At 32.3% G+C, this 21,802-nt stretch overlaps 1 protein-coding gene across 8 annotated transcripts in view; it reads left to right on the top strand.

Annotated features, from left to right (window-relative positions):
• The window catches only part of CD36 (CD36 molecule (CD36 blood group)), a 91,124-nt gene extending 70,234 nt beyond the window's left edge, over positions 1–20,890 (top strand). For all 8 annotated transcript variants that reach the window (XM_077152717.1, XM_077152371.1, XM_077152461.1 and 5 more), the window contains 11 exons: positions 2,086–2,233; positions 2,846–3,025; positions 4,381–4,472; positions 6,386–6,432; positions 9,675–9,744; positions 12,247–12,434; positions 13,240–13,358; positions 14,432–14,505; positions 15,066–15,120; positions 15,893–16,057; positions 17,916–20,890. In XM_077152717.1, the coding sequence (XP_077008832.1) occupies positions 2,086–2,233; positions 2,846–3,025; positions 4,381–4,472; positions 6,386–6,432; positions 9,675–9,744; positions 12,247–12,434; positions 13,240–13,358; positions 14,432–14,505; positions 15,066–15,120; positions 15,893–16,057 (1,138 nt within the window). In that variant the 3' untranslated portion in view covers positions 17,916–20,890. The remainder of the gene's footprint in view (positions 1–2,085; positions 2,234–2,845; positions 3,026–4,380; positions 4,473–6,385; positions 6,433–9,674; positions 9,745–12,246; positions 12,435–13,239; positions 13,359–14,431; positions 14,506–15,065; positions 15,121–15,892; positions 16,058–17,915) is intronic.
• Positions 20,891–21,802: the final 912 nt, after the last annotated feature.

The following is a 21,802-nucleotide window of genomic DNA, read 5'->3' as shown; positions in this document are numbered from 1 at the left end:
AAATTGCTTCCCATGAATAACGCTTTCCCAAACCTGTACACAATATAGTTTTTTAAAAACAATGAGAGTGATTATATTCTCTTTTTAAAAACATGCATTCTAATGCAGCCCTCGCTTTCAGGGATTGTCTCTTAGTGAGTGCCACCCACTGGTATAATAGTGTAAGTACAATTTGTCAGCTCTAGTAGTTGTATTATTGATACAAACGGTAGTTGCTGTTTCAAATACTACATTGATATAAATGTCCCCCAAAATCTATCATTTAAGTTACCACTTATTAAAGATCGTCTCATTTAGAATACCTCTAGAAATCTGTCATTCCTCCTGTAGGTTTTGTCCATGTACCCTTATTTGAAATGTTAATCATATATAATCTAATTTTGAAATACAATTATTTGAGAAAAATGCATTACTAGTACTCGATTACCCTGGGTACTGTTTCAGATTTTTATGTTCCTAATATGCCTAAAGTTCTTCAAGGAGTATAAGTAATAAGAATTGCTGGAATTATATTAAAACTGCATTTACTTTCTGACTTAGAAATCTCTTATCCAGTCATAGACTTAAACTAGCATCTTTTCTTTTGAAAAGATGTTAGCCATTAATTAATTAATATATTGATTCTAAAATATTTATTAAGAATTTTCTATGTGCCAGTTACTGTGAATCCTCATAAACCATACCCTACAATTATTTACAATTTTTTCTTATAGTTGAGCTACATGTGTTTTTTTCCAGTTCCAGTCCCTTTTTTACAGTGTTTATCATAGATACCTACTCTCCTCACATAATAAACATTCAAACACATGACAGTGCAACGAAGGATGCATACCTTAGTTTCCATGAGTGTCTTGTTTTCCCCATAATGAACGCACATCACCACATTCCTAAAAAGTTCATTGTACTTTGCAGCCTAGAGATATTAGGGAAGTTTAGATCCAGTAAGTATTTTGTTCACTATATGGAGGGAAAAGTTGGTTTGTAGCCCTTAAAGGTGAAAATTATATTCTATAGCTAGCTCTACTTCTCCTTGTATTACTGGAGAAAATAGAGAAGCCAGTTATGAAGAGGCGACATCCTTTACGTATTCTTTCATATGTACAAACACACATACACACACACATATGTATGCACATACAGTGTGCTTTTAATATTCCCCTTTTTACACTTTCTCTTGTCTCTGTCTTTCCCTCAGGATCAAGTCTAAGCATTTGAGTACAGGATGTAAACCTTTTGTATTTGAGACCCTACTTATTTCAGCAGCTTTGTATACTAATGTCTTCCATACTCTCAATCTATAATCCAGCAAAACCCAACCATTTGCATTTCTCCAAACACATCATGTTCCTTCTTATTTTTTATCTTCCACCTGCAACTTTCTATCCTACTTCATCTAACTAAACTTCTATTTATCCTTCATGCAATTTATGTGAAATTCCTATCAAAATGTGTCTTGACCCTCAGTTCCACCATGACCACTGCAAACGTGGATTTGTATCTTAATTAGATCATTGAAAGTGCATCATTAAAAAAATAAATAAAAGGCTCACTTGGCACACCTTCCTCATCTGGCTGACCCCGAGGCACAGAAATGTCACCATCTGTGTTGTAGGCCAATTACACTTTAGTCATGCTGAGAGTCATTTTTTTATTTTATTAAACTCAGCTCTAGTACTTTTCAGGCTGGCCATTTATATCCAAATGCATTTGTTCAAGTGTTAATTCATTATCAAAAAAGTCAAAATCTTTGATGATGTTACAAACTAGAACACTGAAAAAACTGTAGAGGATGTATCAAGACCCCTGCTTGACTTTGGTTTCATATCCCATGGACTTCATCCCATCATATCACATATTACTTCTCTCTTGCTGTTCTAATTTCCCCCTTTGAAAGTTTAAGACCCCCACTCATTAATTTGCTAGAGCCTTAACACTGGCTTGTTTACCATATTAACCATATCATTTAGCACAATTTTGGCCATATTCTATATACTCAAAATAGTGTTGAATGAATGGCATTTGAAATCTAACAGTCATACCCATGTGACTACGTTTTCTGAATTGTATTTATTTCCATTTTTTTAGAGTTCGTTATCTAGCCAAGGAAAATGTAACTCAGGATCCTGAAAACCACACCGTCTCTTTTGTACAACCCAATGGTGCCATCTTTGAACCTTCACTATCAGTTGGAACTGAGAATGATACTTTCACAGTGCTGAATCTGGCCGTAGCAGTGAGTAGACAAACAGCAACATTATTTCAAAATTCTCTAGAACTCACTGTAATTAATCTCATCATTAGAATTACAGAATTTATGCATTTTGCCACTTTAATAGAAATGTGTTCCTCTGTGGTAATTTTGAATGGATTTATAACCATTTAGAAAGATGATTGAATTAGTAGACCACTGAAAATCTATCATTAAAAAAAAGTAGACACAGAGGTGGAAGGGTAATTCAGTGGTAGAATTCTGGCCTGCCGTGTGGGAGACCTGGGTTCGATTCCCGGCCCATGCACTTCCCAAAACAAACAAACAAACAAAAAAATTCAGCAAACGGTGCTGCAACAACAGGATACTCATGTGGAAAAACAATGAAATGTGATCCCTGCCATACAACATACAAAAAAATAAATAAATAAATGCTGACTTGACCTACTTCTTCATCTAGCTTGGCCCTGAGGCAGAGAAATGTAATCTGTGAATAAGATTAATTACAGTTTTGTCCTGCTTAGATTTGACAGACTAAAATTTTTATTTCATTTAAACTCAATTCTAGTACTTATGTCCATTTATATACATCTAATATTGTACTGGTGTCTTAAACAGTAACTTCTTTTTTTTCAGGCTGCACCCCATTTATATCCAAATGCATTTGTTCAGGTGTTACTCAATTCACTTATTAAAAAATCAAAATCTTCGATGTTCCAAACCAGAACGTTGAAGGAACTGTTGTGGGGCTATCAAGATCCCTTCTTGAGTTTGGTTCCATATCCTATTGTTACCACAGTTGGTGTATTTTTTCCTGTAAGTATCAAATGGGAACAATAATACTGTTATATTTTAATTAGGTGTTAGATATAATTAATGTTATATTGCTATACTTCAATTAATAAGCACAGTAGCATTGGCAGGGCCAGGTTTCTCACTTAGTGTGTTAAGTTTAAGATGATCTGGATTATATGACCTAATTTTTTACAAAGAATGCCCCCACCTCTCATGGCTTCAGCTTCCTTAGTTGGGAAAATTTACATATGTGAATTAAAAAATTGAGTTAAAAACAAAAAAAACAGATTTGATCAGATTTCTACCCTGCCTTTTATAAATATGTAACTGACTAAATTTATCTTGTAAGTCTCTAAAGTTTGAAATGCTATTTTTAGCTTTGATCTCCTTTCTCATGGAAACCAAGTTAAATACCATTTTTTAAATATGTATTAAATGTGTTATACTATCATTCTTCTTTCTCTAGACCTCTTAAATTTTTGTTTTAGTTTAAATGAAAAAATTAGCCTAAATTTGCACATCATGACTAGATTGTTAAGTAAGGCTTCCCTGTTTTACTGGGGTTTGTGTAGAAGAACTTGTAGTGGTTCCAAATATCAGTGAAATTGCAAATTTTAGATTTAGGACAATGTGAACTTGATGTCATGTTTAGTTATAGATTTATGTTCCAAATTACAAATAGAATGAGCTGACTGTTGAATTGGAATTTTGAATATGATTTAATTGGATAGTATATATGACATTGTAGTTCTCTGGTTCTTTGTTATTGTTTTATTTTTAGATAGTGCTTGGGATTGTCTGTTCATACATTAATTAAATATGAAAGTAGAAATCCAGTAGTAGTAGTTATTATTATTATTATTATTATTATTATTATTATTATTATTGTTTTAGTTCAAATACTCATCATGCTTTCCCTGGCCAGTTGTGCTTTTAGCTTTGTATACCTCATCTTTATCATTTTAGTAACCATAGTTTAAGATCCGAATTCTTATAGTACCTATAGAGATCTGTCATCCTTCCCATAGGTTTTGACCTTGTCTTCTCACCTCAATCTGATAAAGGCAGTTGATCAAAATTGCCTCCCTGACTTGATTAGAGTACTGAAATTTGATCGTGTAAATTTCTGATATTTTATTGTCTGTCTTTATCTGAGCATCCTGAACTTATTTCTAGGCACATTTTACATTCTATCCTTTTGAAATTTTAAAAGATCAATCATTTAAAACTTTAATTCCATCTGCATTTCAAACCACATTAAACATATATGGAAGGACATCCACTCTTTGAGAAATGTGAAAGTGAGTTAAATATTTTACAGCCTTGAAAATATGACCTGTTAATAGAAGTAATTTTTCTTGTATGTATCTTTTCAGTACAACAATACTGTAGATGGCGTTTATAAAGTTTTCAACGGAAAAGATAACATAAGCAAAGTTGCCATAATTGATACTTATAAAGGTAAAAAGTAAGTATCCAGACGAAGTGAGGGTGTGTCTGTGTTTTAAAGAGACCCTGGGCACTCTAAGGCGGGAAAGGCCATTGTTTAGCACAGGCATAGGTCCCAATGAACTAAACACACCTGGCTGTGTCTCAGCCTCCTAGAGGAGCTTTTGAGCCAGGCAGTAAACTTCCATTTTGACACCTGGCAAGGTCACATCAGTGCATGGATGCTGAGTATCAGCAAACTTTAGAATTTTAACTTTTTTGGGGAGGGTGGGGAGGATTTTAACTTTTATATAAAGAAAGCCAAATATGCCTTCCCTTCTCTACCACATATCCAGCACTTACACAGCATCTGTACAACTATATTAATCAAAAATGAAAGGAAGAAAGTCAATACAGTAACAAATGGTCTAGCATTACATAGAAAATCATATTTTATTGTTTTATATACTTTTTAAATTGAGCATATAAAATTAAAATTGTACATTCTTGTTGTTTCATGACCTCAGTGTATCTATAAAAAAATGGAATCTCAGGAATCTGTACCAGCCCTCTCATGGCTTTCCACCTGCAAAACTATCTTGAAATCATTTTCTGTATTGATAATTCAACTCTTTTCTTTAACTTTATCAAAGCTAAAGGTGGCATTAGTATTTTAAGGGCAGTTCTGAAATGTATATATTAAACTTGAAAATAAAGAGCATGCCTACTTTGAAGTGGTAAAAGAACAAGATATCTTTGATTAACCATGCATTGATTTCTTTTTCTAACTACTCAGTCTGGCAGGTACATAGTTTATCATATATGTAATATAGGAAAAATTACATTAAATACCAGAGGATAAAACCTTCTTTTCTTCTCCTTAACATTAATAAATCTGCTTTAGACTAGTTTTTTCCTGGAAAAAATAGTTAACTATTTAATAGAAAAGTATAATTGAGGAAATAAACATCTATAAAATTCTCATTTGAGGGGAAAATCACATCAAGACTTGTATGTTAAAGAACAATGAGCATTTCACTCCATTTCAAAATTAGAGATTTTGAGAAGAGTTGCTAAAATGTACTAATTATAGTGAGATTTTCCTATCAGTTTAAGATTATCATTAGGTTATTCAACTGACCATGGCAAGAAAAAGCATAAATAATAGTATCTTCTGTTTTAAAAGTAGCTACAAAAACAGTTTGAATTGGCATGTATTAGGAAGGTATGTTAGCAGTGGGAAAAAAAACAATTTTTTATCACCAAAAGTTGCTGAGGCTGCATGAAAACTATTACCAATGTTTTTTTTAAACAATTTCATTTATGTATGGCACATTTAGATACCAGAGCATAAACTAATGAACTCTGCCCTACTTTAATGCCAGTTCATGCAAGAGTAAAATTGGAGAAAAAGTATCAAGTGCTTATATACTTACATATGTTTCTAATCTTTCATTATCTAAACACCTGCTACCCTTTCTTCCCTCCTACCCTGTGCCCTCCTCTAACTCATACTGACCTTACATCAGTTACCTAGTTAACACTTTCTTTCTATTCAATCTGTAAACAACATACTATCAAATAATCCATTTCTCTTAGGGCAAAAAAAAAATTCTCCCCTAAATAAAGATCCAAGCTTTGCATAAATGTATCACAATTTTCTTCTTTCAGAGATGTGCCTATTCCAAGTTGTTTCTAATTATCTTGGAATATGGCATTTTTTATTTTATGATCTGGCCCCTTAAAATGATCAGGCACTTAATTTATCTCAACATGTTGAAAGCCTCAAACAAACAAGGACCAAATGAAATAGAATATACCTTAAACTTTGCACTTGTCACATCTAATCTTCATTATATTAGCAAAAGTATTGAACAATTGAAAAAAGTAATATGAGAAAGATGCTCTTGCAGTTAGAATGCTTTATTCATATTCTTTCTTCCTTTTCCTAAGGAACCTCTCCTATTGGCCAAGTTATTGTGACATGGTTAATGGTACAGGTAAGGACACTTGTTTTCTGGTACCAATCTCTATGAACAGACTTCACCTGATTTGCTGTCTTGTCTACTGTGTTTAAAGGCTTGGCCATGGGCTAGTCTTTATCTTTCCACAGCATAATACTGAATCTCTATTTTAATATAGACTTAGTAAACATCTCATTAATGCAGTGGGCTTTCTGAGGAGCAATCGTGGAGAATTGTCCCTTAGTACATTATGAGAGAAACATTTGCTTTGTAAAAATTTTAGTGAACTCCCATCTGAGCAACAGAAATAAGGGGGTTTAAAAAATGAGAGAGTTAATTACCATTCACTATTTCTAACCCTATACGAATGAGAACCTAGAATTGAAATAATAGAATATCAAAAGAGATTTTGAAAGTGGAAAATGAACATCCAAACAGGTTTAAAGCCAAGGAAAAATTAGTGAAGTTGCAAGACAGAGCCATCTATTTTGGATAAGATAATTATGAATTAGAGAGAGGAAGAATGAAAAAAGAAAGAAAAAGTAAAAAATCAGAGTAAGATAGCTAATAACCATGGAAAATGCATGTCAAAATTAACATTCTGAATTAGAACTCGGAAAAAAGAAAGTACTATAAATTTAATTTTAGGGTGTGCTTTTAGATCTGGTTTGTTACTCCCCTTGAAGAAAAGCAAAGTAGGAATATTCCTATTAGTTTAAGAATTAAGACTTTCAAAAGCAATGGGAATCTAATTCTATGAGGTAATTAAAAGCGAAGATGAGCTTTCAGCTACTAAGAAGCAGAAGACGGCATTTGATGTTTACAAAGTAGGTAAGGCAGGACCTTGTAGGAAAACGATATAATAAAGGTGAAGAAAGTCAAATGAAAAGTTATATAGAAGGTGGGGAATTACAAGAAATGCAAGGTATGTTTACTTTTCCAAAAATGTGGTTGAGTTTTGTATGCTTATTTTATTTTATCTTGTAGAAAAAAAAACCCGACAACGATACTGCTTAAATTGCTTTGTAGATTTTTGATCCCTAGATATGCGTGAAGAAATTCCTTTCCAAGTAAAGCATTTTTGCAAATAAATTCTTTAAGTACCCCAGAAATACTGACTATAGTAATTGCATAATTATTAAGCGTAATATATCAGCCCTTAGATAGAGAAAGCAAGAAACTGTGCTGCTCCTAAATAATAAATTATTCTTCATGTGTTTATAAGAAAAATAAAATCATTAACCATTCCTTCCAATGAGAAATAGGTTTAACAAGAGGAGGTAGAGAATTCATTCATAATAATACAAATCCATGAGCATCAGGCATGAAATCAAAAGTATCTAAGAGGAAAACAGAAGTCTAACAAATCTGAGACAGAGGTACATGGGACAGGGCAGGGGTCTATGATCTAATACTTGTGAAAGAGATTCTTGGTTACGGCACTAGGGAAAAGAGATTAATGAAGCAAGAAGATTCCATGATGTTTTCATCGTGATTTAGAAGTGCTTCTTCTATCTTCCTCGTAATTTTGATAAAACATGAAATTATTGATATTCATTCAGTTTCCGAAAAATAATCTGCTCATTGTAGCTATCTTGTGTTCATTGTCCCCGGTAGTTTCTGGATATAATAAAGCCATAATTTTCAATGATATTTCAGATAGTGATTTCTAAAATCTTTCCACATATTATTTTCCTTTAATTGTTAAGGTGTGGGGAAGGCAGTTGTAGGCAATGCCCATAAAGGAACCTGTATGGGAAGATGTAAGCTAGACTTACTATCCAGTTCACTCCAGTATCAGGATGAAGCAGCAATCACAAAGGAACAGAGAGTAATATAGCAAAATCACAAGGTTGGAGCACTTGTCAGGAAACAAACCTAGAATGCATTATTGAAGGATGGGTCTTACTGTTTTGAATAAGCACATTTAGTTAAGACTAATTTGGGTGATATTAATTTGAAGGACAAGTGGCAGAATTATCAATTATTCCTCTATCTAATGTGTACCATAAGATCATAACCAGAGTAGAAATTCAGTGAACTCAATAAATGCCCTTTTTAATTTGATAGGTATGTTTCCAAACCATTTGCAGAAATTCTGTTAAGTGAGAGATTTTAATAAAATGGGTTGAAATATTAAAAAACCACTATGGTAGATGGATGAATGACTATCAGAAAGAAGACTAACACAAATATAACAGAAGTTCTAAATGAACTTCATGGAAGAAAAGTTTCACTTCACTGATAAGGTAGAGGGTGGGTATCTAAAACAATAATCACAAACAATTGTGATTCTGCAATTTTTAAAAAGAGTCTTTTATTTTTTAGGAGTGGGGAATTTAATCTGAAATTGAATGTCAATGAACATGTACAGTATACAGATGTGTTCTTCAGTAAGGTAGCCATATGTGACTATTGCACACTTGAAATGTAGCTAGTAAGAATTGAAATGTGCTGTGAGCATAAAATAAAATAAATCTTCTTTTACTTTATTTATTTATATATAATAATATATAATTATTATATATAGATTATTACAAGATATATATTATTATAATATATATAATTATATATTATACATCATATATACATATATATTATTACATGATAATCTTTTGGAGTTACTGGATCAAATAGAATAGGCCTTTTCTTTTTACTTTTTTTAATGTGATGTTTTGGATTCTTAGGCTGCTGAAACAAATACCATAAAATGGATTGGCTTAAACAATGGGAATGTATTAACTTACAGTTTTGAGGCCAGAAAAATGTCTACATCAAGGCATTTTCTAGGCAATACTGTCTCCCCAAGGCTGTGGTTTTTTTAGGGGATCAGCTGCTGGCAAACCTTGGTTTTTAGCTTATCACATCTCAAGGCATATGGCAGGGTCTTCTGGTCTCTTCCTTCTCTTGCATTTCAGCTTCTTGTTTCTTGTAGCTTTCTCTATATCTATCTGAATTTCTGAATTTCATTCTTTTTTAAAGAGCTACAGTAACAGAATTAAGTCCCATCCTATTGATTGAGGTGGGTCACACCTTAAATGAAGTAACTTCACCAAAAGTTCCTAGTTACTATGGGTTCACCACCACCGGAATGGATTAAATTTAAGAACATGCTTTTCTGGGAAACATAGAGCTTCAAACCACTACATGTGACAATTAGAAAATTTAAAATCACACTTCTGCAATTTCTGTTGGTCCTTGCTGGAATAGAGATTTCTTGATTTTCCTAGAGTACACTTTGAATCTAATCACCTGCCATTGGCTTGATTTTTAAATAGATGCAGCCTCATTTCCTCCTTTTGTTGAGAAGTCCCGGGTATTGCAGTTCTTTTCCTCTGACATTTGCAGGTAAGATTAAGAGGCCGTGGTGTTTCTGTGAATCAAAATTATTTTCCCTAAGTAAGAAAATACAGACTATGAAGTTCACAATTAATAATTATTTTATTTAGAAAAAAAACCTGGGAATATTTTTCCTGGCTACTTTATAAACACAGCTATGTGGAATTCATAGTGCTCATTGGCCTCCTTAAAACAACTGAGGATGGTAAAAGGACAGTACGCATAGTCCAAGTGATGCTCTTCTTTGTCATTGCTAAGAGCATAATTTTTCTTTTCTTTCACTAAGTTAGTATATTTAAGTGAAAAACCCGGTCAAGAAGCGTATGCACAATCTAAACCATCTGGAGATGATGACACAATTGCAACAAAACTATATTAATGAACATATTGTGCTGATGCTACAGAATGTTTTCAAAGTGATGGGTCCCAGTAGGTCCACACAGGCATCAAAACTCAACAGGCATCAAAACTCACAGTATTACCCTCGAATCCCACCTTCAGACCTAGAGACTGTGCGGTTGAGGGCAAGCTTTTTGCTGTTATGCCTTTATGTTATTCCTTTTCTAAATAATAATTTCATAAATTATTCAGAAAAATAATTTTTTTCTAAAATATATTTGTACCAACATATATACTAATCAAAAGTGTGAAATTAACTAGTATTAATAAAATCCCCAGCATTGATTGATGGCTATTTGAATATCTTCTTTGGAGAAATATCTACTCAAGTCTTTTGTCCATTTTCATTGGTTAATTGTATTTTTGTTGTTGGGTGCAGTAGCTATTTATACATTCTGGATATTAAGCCCTTACTGGGTATGTGGTTAGCAATTATTTTCTCCCTTTTTGTAGGTTTTTCACTTTCTTGATAGTGTCCTTTAATATATAAAATTTTAATTTTGATGAAGGAAAGGGATAATTTAATTTTGATGAAGGAAAGGGATAAATAAAACTATATCTTTACTTGCAGATGATATGTTACTTTATATAGAAAATCCCAAAGAACTCACAAGAAATCTACTAGAGTTGATAAGTTAATTAAGCAAAGTTGGAGGCAAGAATCAATTTTTTCCCTATATGACAGCAAAGAATATTCTGAAATGGAAATTAAAGAAAAAGTTCCATTCATAATAGCTCCTAAAAGGATGAAGTATGTAGAAATAAGTATAGCCAAGGAGGTGAAGGACTTGTACCAGAAAACCACAAAAAAAGTGCTTGAGAAATTAAAGACTTAAATAAATGGCAAGATATCCTGTGTTCATTGATAGGAAGATAATATTATTAAGATCTCAGTACTCCCCAAAGTGATCTACAGATTAGCTACAATACCTATCAAAATCCCAGCAGCCATCTTTGCAGAAATGCAAAACTTGAACCTCAGATTCACACAGAATTGCAAGGGGTCCCAAACTACCAAATTATTTATGCCAAAGAAGAACAAAATTGGAGGTCACACACTTTCCAGTTTCAAAACTTACTATGACTATGTTACTACAATAAATGTAAAGAAAAAAAAACAGTATGGTACTAGCATAAAGATATACATGTAGACCAATGGGATAAAACTGGGTATTCAGAAGTAAGCCCATACGTCTATGGATGACTGATTTTCAACAAGTGTGTTCAGTACATTAATTGGGGGAAAGAATGGTCTCTTAAAAAAATGGTGCTGGGAAAACTGGGTATCCACATGCAAAAGAATGATATTGTACCCTTAGCTCACACCATATATAAAAATTAGCTCTAAATGCATCAAGGACCTAAACTTAAGAGCTAAACCATAAAATAACATAGGGCATAATAATCGTAACCTTGGATTTGGTAGTAATTTCCTAGATATGATACCAAAAGCATGAGCAGCAAAAGTAAATATAGATAAAACAGCAAGCTTTTAACATATCTGAATCTTGTTTTCATTATCTGTAAAACTGAAGAGAATAGTGCTTCTTTACTTACGGTTATCTAGGGATTAGAAAGAACGTGTGTTGAGCTCTAGTGCATTGCTTTGGCCATAATGGACATGAGGGAAATGATGGACGTGTATGAGATTTATATATCGAACATGTACATGCAGACATCCAGGTCAGTGCATGGCCTTTCTCTCCAGGATTCAGTTCTGAAAACAGAAATTTTACTTTTATTTCCTTTGAACTGAAGACAAATAAAGGATTTGAGGGAATTCGTATGTGTACTTAACAGAGAGGAAATTAACCATGGGGAGTGACTTCAGTAGAAATATTCCATTGTAGTTCACAAACCTAAATTGCTCTCAGAAGCTTTTGAGAACAAGAGTTAGAGTAGTTCCTACTCAGGTGTTGAGTTGTGGTATGTCTTAAAATTTCACAAGAGTTATTTTCCTACAGATTAAATGAGAAATTAAAGTTCTAATTTCTATTAGAGTATTCTATTTTTCTAAGTTAAAGCAGAGAATATAAAACTAAAAAAAAGAAAATTATCTCCTAGTATATATTTCAAGTTCCTGGATTGAAACTCTTTCTTATCTATGTTTAGGTCAATCTATGCTGTGTTTGGATCCGAAATTAATCTGAAAGGAATCCCTGTTTATAGATTTATTCTTCCATCCAAGGCCTTTGCCTCTCCAGTTCAAAATCCAGACAACCATTGTTTTTGCACAGAAAAAATTATTTCAAACAATTGCACGTTGTATGGTATTTTAGATATTGGCAAATGCAAAGAAGGTGAGTGAATATTCTCAGTATCGTGATCCCTGGAAAAATTTGCCTATTCTTTAAAATGTGACTTTTATCCCAAATCCCTTTCCACAAAGTAAGAAAATTAGGGCAAAATGTAAGGGTATTGGTAGGAAATATTGGCATTGATTTTGTATTGTTTTCGAGGTTCCAATTGTGTTTCAGTGTTGTAAAACTTAATTATCATTAAATAAAGGCCACCTATATTTCCTACTATTGGAATTAAGATAAAATGAAAATAATTCTCAGAATACTTGGGTATCCCAAGCTACCCAACTTCTCTTTTTCTAGCTTTTTTCTTTCCTAGAAAATGGCAAATACAAACATATTTTCAGAGTGTCACTGTGAAGCAGAGATTACTTGAACACACAGTTTGGAGTCTCTCTTATTCACTTTTTTATTCTGGGCTGTGTGAGGATGGAGATAGGAAAAAAAACTGATTTTTGATTTAAGAAGTAATTATTGATCCATAGACATATTACTGCCTGATGTATGACCTATATGGTTGAAACTTTGTATTCAGAGGCTAAACTTCATGCATTGAAAATTTACAACTAAAGTATGACCAACAGATATCAATTGACTGAGTAGTGGGAATATACGTTATTTTATATTTTGTTTGGGGACAATAGTGTCCTGATGTTATAATTCAACCACTCCTCACGTCCCAATTAGTATCCTAAACCAACTGTGGTTTGTTTAAAGAGCTTCATTTTCAAAGAACTCTTTTTTAAAGAAGTTTTGAAATGAAAAAAAATTTTTTCCCCAACTGTCTCTTAAAACTTGCTTTTAGGAAAACCTGTGTACATTTCACTTCCTCATTTTCTACATGCAAGTCCTGATGTTTTAGAAACTATTGAAGGCTTAAATCCAAATGAAGAAGAACATAGGACATATTTGGACGTTGAACCTGTAAGCAAATACCTGATTTATCTCATCTTGTTACATTGTGTTTTTTAAATGAAATTGAAAGAAAAAAGAAATTCTCTCCTTGTCAATTACAATATCTTTATCAGATTGTCCCCCTTCTTGATAATTTCAGTGAAAATTATTGATTTCTTTTGGTATTACGATATGTCAGGATAATTCCATTTTCAATTTTTTAAAGTATATCGAGTTTATAAGCCTTTTTAATGGCCCATGGGTCAGGAATATCAATAAGCAAAGTGATTCTGACTGATAGTTGATAAAAATTGCTATTTTATGCTCATTTTGCCCTTATCTGCAATTATTGCTTACATAAGAAGTTGCAGTATATAATGAGGAATTGAAAGATATTTTACAGGTATATGTAAATTTGGGGGAAGACCTATTAGCTTTTATGTCAAGAAAGTTAATCTATAAAAATTGCTATAGCACAATAGTTTGAATCCTTAATTTATTTTAATACTATCCTTTTCAAGAGATCAATGAAATATCAGAATTTAATAATCATGTTTCTGTTTAAATGATGATAGTGAGAATATTATAATTAAACAAGTTATACATGGATTCTGACTGAATATATATTTGATCATACATATTTCATATAAATATATATCATATATCATATATCATATAAATAATATTTCAGGGATTAAATTATTTATATGAACTCTTAATTGTTGTTGTTTTACACAAAACCAGTGTCAATGATCTAACCAAAAACTTGATATTATGTTGGGCAAAGAAATTTTATCTAACATCTATCTGTCTTTCTATCTATCTAAACTCTCTCTACCTCACTCTCTTCTCTGTCTCTATGATCTATATTTAACTATGTTTGCACATATGTACACATCAAATCTAATTATATAAACTTAAGTTATATTGCATAGGTACAGTTAATAATTTAATAGTTCTTTATAAATGAAAGTAGTTTTATTTTTACCTTAAGTTCCATGTCACCTTCCTCTTCCTCCATTATGGTAAGAATAAATATTGGATGTTAAAAAAGACTATTTCAAAAAAGCTGATAATTATTTTAGTTTTTGCTCTGTTTGTAGATAACTGGATTCACTTTACAATTTGCAAAAAGGCTGCAGGTCAATATATTGGTCAAACCAACAAAAAAAATTGAGTGAGTCTCTTAAACAAGGTTATCTGTATACGATTTTTTTTTAGTATTTTCTTGTAATATGTGAGTAAATGAAAGAGATTGGGACGGCTAACAATTTCTCTTTTCTTAATGCCATTAAATGATCTTTATTTAATTATGATCATTGTAATTTGTAATTTAGAATCATATTTAGTGTCTATTGAATGGTATTTAGATTTATTTTGCAATGTTTTCTATTTGTGTATTTAGTGACATCTCTCATGTTGTTAGTTGCCCAACTATTTCTACGACAGTAATTTCTAGAATTCATATTTTACTTTCCCTGGGTAAAATTTGTTGAAAGGGAAAATCTGTGCTTGTAAAATGTCAACCTAATGTATTAGGGAGTGTGTAGGAGTGAAATAAGCCTGAGAAATAGATAAATTAAAATACAAATAATCCGTTATAGGTAATAAGAATCAAGAAAAGTAACAAATATTCAAGAGCAACTGATTTCTGAACATTCATTTAAACTAATAATTACTAAAATCTCAATTACTTATTGTATATGTTTCCATGATCATTTTCAATGTATATTACAGAGCATTAAAGAACCTGAAGCATAACTATCTCGTGCCTATTCTTTGGCTTAATGAGGTTAGTATTTTAATCTATTAGTCATTAAAAGTAATAAGTGTATTTGCATATAAAAAAGCTCTTGTGTCAAAATTGGATATATATGTGTGGTATTGGAAGTTGTGTGTATTTCCATTGCTGCAAGTAAATATTGATGAGTTTGTACATTATTAATTTTCCCTGTTTGGGAGTCAAGTCACATAGAAATATCATGTTTGTATTAGTTTTCAGTTTTTTCTTTAAGGAAGACAAAGCTGTTCCTATCATCAAAATGCATCTGTTCAACCCTTCTCCTTGTCATAGACTACTCTTAGGAAAGAGGCATGCATATATGTCACTCCAAATAAATTAAGGCTCGCTGCATGTGGTAGTGGTAATAAAAGACAATCATACATGTAAAGGACAGATTAAAGTAGGCATAGGTACACTAGCCTACTGCCTGGCAAGGTATTTTTAATGTAAACCACTGAGTTGATTAGCTTCAGAATTAGGAAATGCATTGAAGAGCACTATATATTGTATTTCATCAGGAAGGATTATATTTCACCCTTTACATATATATTTCACCCATCTCACAAGAGGAATTTTATTGGCTTTTCTTATTAGATGCAGGAGACTAATATATATACATATATATATATAACATAATATATATATTAGTGTATATATATATATACAAACACCTGTATATATATATACAAACACCTGTATATATATACAGGTGTTTGGAAAAAAGAGTGATTTTTGCTTCACTATTCTACCCAAATAATATTAATTATTAAATTGTTTACAGACTGGTACCATTGGTGACGAGAAAGCAGAAATGTTCAGAAAACAAGTAACTGGAAAAATAAACCTTCTTGGCCTTGTAGAAATTATCTTGATCAGTGTTGGTGTGGTGATGTTCGTTGCTTTTATGATTTCATACTGTGCATGCCGATCAAAGAAAGTAAAATAAGTAAGTAAAAGAAAAAAAATCTCTTGGTATAGTAACAGTAGTTTTTTTTTTATGATTTGTTTACGTTTTGTCAAAGAGGGGTTATAAATAAAGTCACAAATACTTCTAGACATATCTAACAAACTTGTTTTTTAATACATGGTCAAAGTTTTGAGCTACTTAATGTAAATTGAGATCTAAAGGAAGACTGAATGAGGAAGGAAGGCCTATGGATAGCAAACAGATCACTAAGTTGCCATCTTTAATTCTGGAAGAAAGGGGAAAATGTAACTGTCATATTTGTAAAGTTAGTTCAAATATAGCTTTTATCCAAAATTCTGACATTAATATCTTGATTATTTATAGTTAATTGAAAAGCCACAAATATACAATTTAATACATCAATATTTAGGAAAAGTTAAGCATGGTTAAAAGTGGTGGAGACTTAACAAGAGTGAAATTTTAAAATTTCTATTAAGGAGAGGGAAATAAAAGGGGAAATTCAGTAAGTTAGAAATTAATAAGGGAACCAAAACTCGATAATAAAAAATAGAGTTAAAATAAGATAAAATACAATATTTAAAAAATAAAAACTGAAGTAAAGTAAAAGGTAAAATATTAATATAAAAACAGGATTGTTGTTTTATCTCCGAATTCAGTATGTGCACCCTAGCTATGTGATGTGGAAGAGCCCTCATGAATTATTTTAAGTCATAAACTAAAATGAATATAACAGTAAAAAAGAAAAGGGGAAAATACTTTTTAACACTGTAAAACCAAATCACTTGGAGCTTAGAGGAAAAATCAGGTAAAAGTCTATAGTATCTAAGAGTTTAGCAAAACTGTAGAATTGATTCAGACTTCTGTGTTTAAAACATCGCCAGCTGTTCTCCTTGTACATAAATAGAATCACTGAACTGAAAACTAAAGAATTCTGCTACAATCTATTTGGACAGAATGTATTCAAAATGCTAACCTAAAGTAGTCATATTATAATAAATGAAGGAAATTCCACATAACCTTTAATGCCTGTCATTAGCCTAGTTATGATTAAACAAAGATGTTCATATGACCATTTATATAATAGTTAGAAAAGACCACCTGCACAAAGGCATAAGTTTTTCTAGATTTCTGTGTGTTCTCTATTAAAATCATATGATACATTTCATAATTGCTTAATGAGCTCTGAATGTAAGATTCTTTGGGTCTACATTGGTTAGGTTATAGTGAAGAGCTGAAAGCTTTGTCAATGCATGTATTAGTTTTGCTTCTACATTTTACTCTTAATTACTGCCCTTTGCAAAGTTACATCTTTTTTTTTCTTTACAAATAGAGGAGATTTTTCTTTGGTGATTACTTGATTTACTAGGTTTAGACGAATCACAGGAGATACAAATTTCCTGAACAAGCATCCGTTTTTGAATATTCTAAAAAGGACAAATTTGGGCAGATTTTGAAAACAATTGGAAAAGTAAAGAGCTAGATTTACAAGAAGAAATGGAATAGATAATATAGCAGGAGTGTGGTTTAGTGGATGGATCATAAGGAGAATAAATAAAGAGTGCTGAAATGCTTGTTTGGAGCAGATTTAATTAGCTGTCACTCCTGAGCTGGCTATTTGCTGTTCCTGGAGGTTGGGAAGCCACCTCATGTGCTAACCTAAAGTATTCATATTATAATAAGTGAATTTACTTCATATTAGGGGGCATACATTGCCTTATCCATGAAGCCCACCAAGGGATTTCTCTCTGCAACTTGAGAAAGTGGGTGGAATAAGGGAAAGTGTCTCATTATCTTGGATACATAGAATTTGAGTATTAACTGTTCTATTATTCCTCTGCTTTCTAATAACTAGTAATATTTCTTCTCCTTTACATAGAGCAAGTGAGCCTTTGCATTTATGCACCAGCTCCATCGGGACTTTTGGTAATATTGATCTGCAGAATGAAGATTTAATATACTTTTTATCTACTAGGCGCAACTGACCTTACAGCTGTGAAGAAACTGTGGCACTATTTTTTCTTTTTTTTGCCATAACCAGCAGCACGTTTCCAAAGGATTATTAAGATGCCATTATAATCTATACATTGAATAAAAAACCTGCACCCTTCAAAATTCAATATCTCTACAATTGAATTGATTACCATTGCTACAGACCTGACTCAAGTGTAAACCAATTGTTTTCTGTGGTCCTCATTCAATAACTTCTTCCCCATTGGCAACTTTAGCATAGAGGAGTGGGCACACCAAACAAATTCTGGGCTCTGAATGCATCAAAGTGAAAGCACTACCGCCCTTGGCAGTATCCTTTGCTTGGCTGCAACCAACAGATCAGAGAACTGTCAGTCATTGCGTCCCATTTCATGTGAACCAAATATTTTGAAAAGCATTTAAAAATGGTAAAGAAATTATTGGTTTATGAGTCATTCATTATACATGACTTAAGTTTACTTTCCTATGGAATCAGGACTTTTGGTAATATTGATCTGCAAAATGAAGATTTAATATACTTTTTATCTACAAGGCTTTCCTATGGAATCCTTTCTACCTTGAGAACAGGCATCTAACTATTTTTTTTTTTTTTTTTTTACTTTCTAACAATTTGGGTTTATATATATTTTTGTCACTGATCATTTAGCTCTTCATACTTAAGGGATTTGTCATGTTCAGAGTTCTACAGTCATTCTGAAAATCTGAGTAGACTGATCTTTCTATTCAAAGTAATTTATGCTTGACAACCTCACAATGCTGTACTAATGTTAAGAGATGTAAATGTAACAAAAGAATTATTGTATGGAAGGTTGCAAGGCCTCAACAGTTACTGTAATATTTCTTGCTTTCATAGTCACCTCAGAAAGTCTGGCTTCAACCATTAAAAGATGTTATTCCTTAAACCTCAATGCTTTGCCTAGCTCCTGATGTATCACAACATTTTTACTCTAAGCTTCAATCTGAAGTATTCTTTCTGAGTCCATTCTTCTTTCCAAATTCAATTTTGACCACTTTCTCCTGTGCTGTTTTTTAAGCCAAATAGAAGAAAAGCAAAAAGATACTTGGTTTTATGTTTTACAGAGCGGGACTAGAGGTCTTGACTATGAAAGTTTTTTCCTCTTTATTAGCGGACACATTCAGATATTATCCTGTCTTCTTTAGCAGGGATTCCTGTATTTCAGACAGTACTAATCCTAAAACACTCCAGCACAGAAAGAGAAACTGATCTGTAATCCATCTTGTGTTTTACAGATAGGAATACAGACAGAGATGTAGTAGTTGGCTTAATTTGGACACTAAAATCAGGAATAACTTGGCTGCTTTATGCAAGCTGCCAGGGTAAAAATAAAAACAACCTTTTGAAAACCCAAAACCAAGACACTACCAGTTTGGCGTTATCTACAAAATCTGTGGATACTTGAGATATATTGATTCACTATCTTTCGATTTAGGCTTTTTGAAAAATGTTCCTCTAAAATACTGACATACAAGATTCTAGACAGTCGTTTCTGATAATCAAGAGAAATACCTACTCTATTTGTATTAGTGAATTTGTGGATACGTCGATTAAAAGAAGTATAAAGGAAATTCTTGTAATCTTGAGATAGTAGGACTGGAGTTTATAAAGTGGAAATTGTTCAAAATAATTGGATGAAGAAATACATGTCCCATTTCACATAAGATCTTTATAGTCAATCAATGACTTCTATCTGAAAATCTTCATGCAGTAATGCATCTTGGCATCAGGGCATTTGGACTTCAGAGAAAAGTTTTTGCTTATGTGTCTTTAGTTATTTAGGTAAATAGATATATAGTCAATCTTTATCATTCCTCAGCATTTCCTTTTATCTAAATTCTATAAAGTGTATATAAGAGGAAAGGCAATCCCTATACAAAGACTGGTGGATGATATTGACAACATCTTGTAGGAAAAATTGATTCTTTATGAAGTGGAAGATAAATATTTTGATATGGAAACTAGGGTTTGGATTTGTGTGTGTGTACTGGAGGGGCTGGGAGGGATACTTTTGAGAATATATTAATCGTGTGACTTTTTGTTTTGCCCTAGTGAAAATGTTTTTCAGTGAGGGTGAATATTTGAATATTTGTATACTAGTGAAATTGTATGCTTTTTTCCATAGAAAAAGTGCAGGATTTAGTGGGTAAACACCTGATAAGAAAACATAATATTTATAAACTCACAAAGACTATGGTTGTTATTCATAGCTGATGTTCGAGAATTCTACCGCAACCACAATTGATGCTTTTTTTGCAGCTTAACAAGTGCACTAAAAATAGAATATCAGTTGTGTAGCCTTCAGTTCTCAGAGCAAATGGAGGAGAGATAGAGCATCTCAGAAAAAAAAATGCAGCTATGAACAAACCTGTGAAAATTCACTCTGAAAAATTGCTGAATATTTGTATTAAGATTTCTACATGTGGAATAATCCACCAATCTTTCAACCCATTATTAATGTCTGAGCTACACAATAATTATTTTGCCAGCTGCTGTTTGTTTTTGGTGTGTTCTAGCTGACAGTTTTTCAGTTTGAAATCCACTGTATTAATGACTCGGTGGTCACCTCTTTTATTCTTGACTTTTGACCTAGCTACCATTCTAAATGGATTTCAGACTCTATTTAAATAATCACGGTCCATTACGGTTTTCTGTATATATGAACAGAATTGCCTGTGAGTGGTTTTCTCTGACTTTATTAGCAGTGAACTGAACTAATGAACTGCAAATGAATTAGTGTATTATATTTGTATCAAATGCATATGGAACATTCTGCTTCCTCTTGTTTCAAAGATAGCTGCCTTTAAAAATATTTGTGAAAATAAATACTAGTGTTATTAAAAAAATTATTTTGCCATTTTCTTTTTGAATGTATTTAACTTCCTTATTTTGTATTGTTAATATAATTTTATCTGTGTATTGTCTATTTGTGGGTAATTTACATAAAACTTTTCTTTTTCCATCTATTCCTAAATGATAGCTGCTTATGTCTACACATTCCAATAACACTCCATCTTACACAATCAGGAAGAGGAACTGTGGCAAAGCTCAAATAAATTGATACATTTTAAAGTCTTGCCCTTTGAAGTGTGTGAAATGTGAACCAACAGCCCCAGCTCCACATGAGAACTTGCTAGGATTGCAGACTCTCGAGTCCCGCCCCAGACTTGGTGAATCAGAATCCACATTTTTAACAAGACCACTGAGGGTTCCATATAGTGAAAGTTTGGGAAGCAATGATTGAAGTCAAAGTGCAGTTGAAGTAGGTGTAATAGCTTTATGTTATTTGACCTTTGCTGATATTAGTTTGATTTATCAACACAAGGTCTTAAAAGATCAAGTTACGTAAGCTTGCTGAGATGGAGAGGAAACACTTTAGGCTTGACAAGATTGCTCTAAATATTCTTTTAAGCTTTTCATTTGTCCTGTGAGCTTTAAATGATATTTTAAAATCATGATAAAACTAATCTATACTACAGTATAGAAGGGTGTATTACTAACTATATAACTCCCTGAATTTTCTGGAATGGTTTTTTTTTAAATCTGTTTGGCAATATTTTATTCTCATAATATTCAGATTTACTGCATATAAAATAGGGTATAGGTTGAGAGCAGGTAAGCGATATTATAATTGAGGTTATTCCCTAGAATGTATCTGAGTTGAAAATTACCCACCTGGGTAAAGGGACACTTAAGGACCCATTCTTGTATACTTTACAATCATTTTATAAGAAATATGATAACTACAGAGCTTTACT

This window comes from Tamandua tetradactyla, chromosome 1 (assembly GCF_023851605.1).
Source record: "Tamandua tetradactyla isolate mTamTet1 chromosome 1, mTamTet1.pri, whole genome shotgun sequence".
In the NCBI taxonomy this organism is placed as follows: domain Eukaryota; kingdom Metazoa; phylum Chordata; class Mammalia; order Pilosa; family Myrmecophagidae; genus Tamandua; species Tamandua tetradactyla.
Note: the sequence above shows the minus strand (reverse complement) of the source record. Positions and strands in the feature narration are given on the sequence as shown.